At 55.2% G+C, this 6,826-nt stretch overlaps 1 protein-coding gene across 1 annotated transcript in view; it reads left to right on the top strand.

The window, feature by feature from the left end:
* Window positions 1–4,921: 4,921 nt before the first annotated feature.
* CRHR1 (corticotropin releasing hormone receptor 1) overlaps window positions 4,922–6,826 on the top strand; it is a 51,184-nt gene continuing 49,279 nt past the window's right edge. Inside the window, exon 1 of the mRNA XM_032266079.1 lies at window positions 4,922–5,230. Coding sequence (XP_032121970.1) covers window positions 5,198–5,230 — 33 coding nt within the window. The 5' untranslated portion in view covers window positions 4,922–5,197. The remainder of the gene's footprint in view (window positions 5,231–6,826) is intronic.

The raw sequence follows: 6,826 nt of genomic DNA, 5'->3' as shown, positions 1-6,826 counted from the left end.
CTAAGCGACCCTCCTGCCTTGAAAGTCTCCCTCGCTCACATGTCCCTACACACTTCCTTCAATACCCAGCTCCCAGCCCACCTCTTCCAGAAAAATCTTTCCTCTGACAAAAGAGGTGGGCTTAAAGCCAGATCGCCTCCTTCCCCAACTGAATTACCTATGGTGACTTCCACAACCCCATGCCAAACTAAGCACAGTGCCGGGCAGATATAGGTGAATAGTAACAATGACAATCATTCATAATACTGAATAATAAAAACAGCAAACATTTGAAGCATTTACAATGTGCTAAGCACTGCGCTGAACACTTCACACATTTTAATTCATCTATTGAATGCCGGCTGGCCATATGGGATTAAACACCTGCCTCTCTGCCTCCAAAGCCCAGCACAAGCATCACCTCCTTGGTAGAGTCTTCCCCATTGGTCTCAGGCAGAATTAATATTCCCGTCTCCATACCCACAGTGCCTGGTCTATTGTTGACCTAATTTCACTAGCTCTTAATTATTTATCAAAGCGGCTGCTTCCCATTCCAGCCTGTGAACATCTTAAGGGCCAGGACCCTGTTATATTTATCTTTATTAGCTTCAGTGTCCAACAGTGACTGGTACATAGTTGCTCCTCATTAAATGTTTGTTGAATGTAGGCACAGATGAATGGAGTAATTAACACAATATCCCCCAACGTTCATGGGATTTTAAAGAGGCCATTTTCCTAGCCTCATATGTCACAAACATTCTAGACCAGTGCTACTCCAAGCATGATCTACAGAACGGCACCTGTCTGCAAACTACATGTTGCTGGGTTATGACCAGGTAAGTGCAGAAATGGAGAGTAAGCATTTAGATGTGGTTTTTTGTTGTTTTTGTTTTGTGTTTTTTTGTTTGTTTGGTTTTTTGTTGTTGTTGTTTTTTTGAGACGAAATTTTACTCTCATCATCCAGGCTGGAGTTCAATAGCGCGATCTCAGCTTTCTGCAACCTCTGCCTCTGGGATTCAAGCAATTCTCCTGCCTCAGCCTCCTGAGTAGCTGGGATTACAGATGTGTGCCACCATCCTTGGCTAATTTTTATATTTCTAGTAGAGCCAGGGTTTCACCATGTTGATCAGGCTGGTCTCAACCTGACTTCAGGTGATCCACCCACCTCGGCCTCCCAAAGTGCTGGAATTACAGGTGTAAGCCACTGTACCCAGCCACATTTATACATTTTTAAGCCATTTGACAGAATAGTTTTATATCCATATGATGTGCTAGTGTTTAAAACTGGGCTTTCATTTTGTCTTTTTTTAATTGCATATTTCTTTTTTCTTTTCTTTTCTTTTTCTTTCTGCTTTTTTTTTTTTTTTTTTTTTTTTTTTTAAGACCGAGTCTTGCTCTGTTGCCCAGGCTGGAGTGCAGTGGCAAGATCTGGGTTCAATGCAACCTCCGCCTCCCGGGCTCCAGTGATTCTCCTGCATCAGCCTCCCAAGTAGCTGGGATTATACGCGGACACCACCACGCCAGGCAATTTTTGTATTTTTAGTAGAAATGCGGTTTCACCATGTTGGCCAGGCTGGTCTTGTACTCCTGACCTCAAGTGATCTGCCTGCCTTGGCCTCCCAAAATGTTGAAATTACAGGCGGGAACCACCACAACTTGCCTTTTATTGCATTTTTTAATAATTCATTCCTGAAGCGTTTTGCAATTATATTGGCCTGTGACAGATTAGAAATATAAAAATACAGAACCAGTCCTTTGCCACAGTTGTCTGAGAAGTATGGTTCCAGACCATCAACCTTCCTGGGATGGTTAAGCCAGTGGAATCTCACAGGCAGGAGGTGTTTCTTCAGCCCTCCCCACCTGGGTCTCACCAATCATTACATCAACTCTGTCTCTCCTACTGTTTGGAAGGACAAGCAATTGTCTTTTATTCCTGTTTGGGATCCTCACATTTCTCCTTTCTTCCAAATCTGGCAGATTAAATGAATGAAAGCCGATTCTGCTGCGGGCCTGGACAGGAAGGGGAGAGGGCAAGGGAGGGATGGGATGAGAAAGGAGTTTGGGGAAGATCAGGCTGGGAAAAGAATGCTGGAATGGAGTAGGAGCCTGTCCTGAGGAGGGTGTGCAGAGGCTGCTAAGATCACCCCAAGCCATGGGGCTGCTCTGGCTGGGGCTGAGAGGGGAGGGGGGTGTGGGAGGGAGGGACAGGGCAGACACTAGCATCTTCACCGAGCCCAGGAGATGAGAGCCAGGCCCTTGAAGGTGAAAGAAAGTAGCTTCAGGACAAATGAAAGGGGATATTGAACCTTTTTACAGAGGGACTGTTAAGTGCCAAACTCTCATAACCCCCCTCAGGCTGCCAAGGCCAAAACTATAAATAAGCAGGTCAAGGAATTAGGCAGAAACCTCCCTCCCCCTGCCTGCCAGTCTGCAGCTTCGGTGGGATGTGGTGGGGTGGAGGGTAACTCAGTGAAATCAAAATGGACAGGATGAAATGTGCTATATGTAGACGCCACTTCAGAAAGCGAGAAGGTCTGACTCCTGGGCAAAAAAGTCAGGAAGAGCCAGACTTGATTGCAGTCCAATCAATGGCATCAGCATATTTAAAGATCATGTCAAGGAGAGGATAATGGGGCTCAGAGAGGCAAAATTTGATGGTGTTTATTAAGCAGAGAGAAACACAGAAGCTGGAACTGTCTAGTCCCTAGAAAGTGTGCTCCAAGGTGGGGCCAGGGAGGGAGCGGGGCCTTGGCCGGGCCTGGGCAAAGCTCCCAGAGGACCAACCGGCTTCTTCTCCTCTGATTCCCAAATCTATTGCTGCTGGTGACTTTCTGATCAAGAATTCTGCTGCCCACAAAGAATTGCTTAGAGGGAGGGACCAAGCTGCCCCTCACACTTGAGCATCCAGTCCACTCCATTGTGATGATGATGTTGATGTTGATGGTAATGATAGTATTGGTGACAACAGCTAACCCTCATTAAGTTCTTGCTATGTGCCAGGCTCCGTTCCGAGCTCTTCACAAATATCAGCTCCTTCTAAACTCCCCAACCATTCTCAGAAGAGCATTTCTACTCCGATTATATAGATGAGAAAATTGAGGCATTGTTAAATAATTCTCTAACTTTATACAGCTTGTAAGCGGGAAAGCCAAGATTCAAAGTCAGGCCGTCTGACTCCAGAACCTGCATGACTTCAGACTGCCCTGCACCTAATTGTTGTTGAGACCAGTTAGTTGGCCAACTGCTTAGCACATCCATCCCATCTGGGGTTGGCTGGGGTGAGTCAGTGCCCAGCTCGGCACAACCATGTGGGTTTTGCAAGACTTGGGACTGTGTGCTTCACCTAGAAAGTGCCAGGTGTGTGGCTAAGCCATGTGAGCAGCTGGCTTCCTGGGCAATGCCCCTCCCCACTTCAGAGCCCCAGGCCCCTTTAGGGCCCAGCCCTCCAGGTGCTGTGAGCTGGGAATCAGGAGAGCGAGGACTAGACTTACCAGCTGTAGGACTTTGGACAGGTCACCACCCTCTGTGTGCCTCCATTTTCTCACCAGTAAACTCTATGTTGGATCATATGACCTCTTAAAATGACTCCATCCCCAAATGAAGGCCAGTGGACCATGAACATGCTGGCTCTTGCCCAATGTGCTGAGAAGCAGGCGGGAGGGAGTAGTAGGGTGGGCACAGCAATGCACAGGATGAGGGCAGGTGGGTTCAGTTTGATTTCAAAGCCGGTTGCCCGCGCCCCAGGTGCTTTGGTGTACCCTATAGGGGTTGCATAGGCCAGGCAGCCTAGGCTCTGCGGGTGAAGATTTCTCTACCTCCCAGTGACTCCTCTTCTCCCTTATCAGCTCTGATAGGAGAGAGGAAGAGGGAAGAGGACGTCAAAAGTTCTGTTCATCCGGAAGGGCTAGGAGTTGCTTCCTGGGATGGGGAGCTCCTGAGCCAATCCAGAAGACGACCCCGGAGTCTGGCGGGAGCCCCAACGCTGCCCTGAGGGCTCAGCCGGGAGGGGGCGCTGTGGCCTTCCCACGCCCTGCCCACGGGCTCCTAGCTCAGTTCGCCTCGCTGCAGCGCAATCCGCACTCGGCTTTCCCCAGGGCTGCGTTCAGTGCCCGCTTGTCCTGAGGGGCACCGCCATCTCCCTTTCATCTTGGGGCTCCCAGCTCCAAAAGGTGCCCAGATCCAGCCCCTTGCCTGAACCAAAGTGGGCAGGCACTCAGTTTGTAAGATGAACGAATGAAGGAAGGAACGAACTAATGAATAAGGGCTCATCCTAAAGAGCGTTCGCGTCTCAGCGCGCACCAGGCACATCAATGCCAAAGGTGCCGGCAGTCGGGCCCGGCGCCCGGAGCGGCTGGATTGGGGGCGGCGAGGAGCTCCCGCTAGCCCGCTGCAGGGCGGGAACTGCCCAAACGCAGGTCGCAGCTTCCCCGGGTTCCGCGGCGGCTTCGCTCAGTGGGGACTGCCCTGTTCCACCGTCACCAATAGCCTCGCCCTCATAAATTCACCTGAGCACCCCGCCCAAGTGCCCCCGGCTCCCCTGGACTTCCCAGGCCCGGACCTCTGCCGGACGGGAGGCGGGAGGCTGCATCCTCGCCCGCCGCCCCCTCCCCCATCCCCATCCCCATCCCCGGCTTCTCCCCGGGCTGCGGCGGCCGCCACCGCCGCCAGCGCGCCCCGAGGACTGCCGTAAACCCGGGCGTAGGGAAAGGGGATCCTGGCGGCGGGGCGCAGGCAGAGGGCCGGGTGAAGGGGAGGGAGCGGGGAGGGAGCCGAGGGGCGAGCCGCGGAGGAGGGACCGAAGGGGAGGAGAGAGGAGGGGAGGGGAGAGGGAGAGGAAGAGGGAGAGGGAGAGGAGGGGGGAGGGGAGAAGGGGGAGGGGAAGGGAGGGGAGGGGACGAGCTGGCGAGGGGGCGGGGAAACGAGGCGAGGAGCGGCGCGGACCGTGGGGGAGGCGGCAGGGGCGAGGCGGGCAAGAGGCGGCCTCCGGCCGGGCTGAATCGGGAAACGGCGGCCAGACTTCCCCGGGAAGGGGCACGCGAGAGCCGGCCGGGCCGGGCCGCGGGGCCGGGGAGCGTGGAGCCGGGCACCTCCGCACCGGGCAGCCACCGAGGAGTCCGGCCGCCCACCGCGTGCTGCCCGAGCCCGCAGAAGCCCGCCGGCCTCTCTGGGATGCCTGGGGGACCCGGGCGTTCAGGACGATAACCCAGCGAGCCCGAGGATGGGACGGCACCCGCAGCTACGGCTTGTCAAGGTAAGAGCCGCCGGCCCGCCCTCCAGTGCGGGCGCCCCCGGCCCCTGGCGGACGCGGGACGGGGCCCGGCTGTGGGTGCGCCGGGGGCGGGGGCGCCAGGAGAGCGGCGGTCAGGTCGGGGAAGGCTGGGCTCTGGGGCAGCCTAACTCTCTGGACCTTTGGAGCCAGGGTTTGGTGGGCAGGGGGAGACTCAGGTGAGAAAAGAAATCGTGGCGGAGCCGCTGGGATGTTGGCGAAGGAGGGGTCCGCCCACCTGGGTAGCTGTCTCCGCGCCAAGAATCGCTCTAGGCTTTGGGGCAGACGCTGGGTTCTGCCTCCCACGCCCTCCCTGCAGACCCCGGCCCCGGGACGGGAGGCGCTGAAACGGGGTTCCCGCCTCGCCCCAGCACCCCCTCGTAGCTCCCCGACTCCGCCCGCCCCCGCCGCAGTCCCGGGAGCGCGTCCTGCTGCTCCTTCTCCTCCGCGGCAAGCTGGGAGTCCAGGGAGATTAATGCCGCCCGCGCCTGCTAGCCCTTGATCAATATCGCAGTCTCCGGGGAGAAGACGGTGCCTCTGGCGGCGGTTCCCATTTCCCCGCCGCGGCCCGGGAGCGCGACACTCGCTCTCCGAGCCTGGGCATCGAGATCCCCGCGCTGCACAGCCGAGCCTACGACGCGGATCGGGCGCTGGAGTTTAGGAAAGTCGCCAGACCGTACGTCCAGCGTCTGCCCGCTGAAGTTCGTGGGCAGCGGGGGCGGCCCGCGGGCCGTGTGCGCCCGAGAAGGGCCGGGAGGCCGGCAGTCTGGCCCGCCGCTAGTGCCAGGCGTCACTTGCAGCCCCGAGCGCTTTCCACAGCGTTCTGGTCTTGCAAGGTGTAGGCGCGCCCGCTGCAGTCGGCCGGAGGAGCGGGTGGGCCTCTGCGAGGCTGCTGGGAAACCCCGTGCCGCGCCCGCCTGGGCACCGCCTTGCCCGGGGCTCGGGACCCCGCAGGGTCCGCTTCAGCCACAAACGTAGACGCCAGCCTGACCCGGTTCAGGGCGTTCAAAGCGATTACATTAAAGAGACTTCGGTGGATTTGGGGGAGGGGTGCGAATTGGCAGAATTTCATTTTTCCATCAGTTATTAAACCAACTGTACGTATACCGGCTTACCAAGTGGTTTGAGTTAAAGCACCAAGATTTTTCAATGAGACGTTAGCTGAGGCGTTACAAGTTACTGAGGTTTTTCTCTAATCGTGCCCCACCCCACATGTTTATAAATTGATTCTTAAAATGACTGAGGGTTGGTCTCATTGAACCCACATCCCCACCCCCGTCTGTTAACTGAGGGCTGGAGATGAACTCAGAGATTATATTCTGGGCATTCAAGGAGACAGACAGATGAGGAAGGTGAAGAAAAACATCCAGAGAGGTCGAATAGGTGGCACTGAATGGGAATATTTTCCAAAAGGCTTGTGTGTATCGAAGCCTGGTCTAAATGCACAAACCAGTTAGACCAAATTCAGTCTTTTAAATGGATTCAAAGGGTTGAAATGTGGGTGTGTGGTTTTTTTTTTTTTTTTTTCAAGTTTACACTGAAATAGATCAATGTTCTTTCTCTGGTCTTCCTTAGAGTTGT

Source organism: Sapajus apella, unplaced genomic scaffold (genome assembly GCF_009761245.1).
Source record: "Sapajus apella isolate SASKATOON/1434 unplaced genomic scaffold, GSC_monkey_1.0 scaffold153, whole genome shotgun sequence".
NCBI lineage: Eukaryota > Metazoa > Chordata > Mammalia > Primates > Cebidae > Sapajus > Sapajus apella.
The sequence above is the reverse complement of the archived record's forward strand: the minus strand, read 5'-3'. Positions and strand labels throughout refer to the sequence as shown.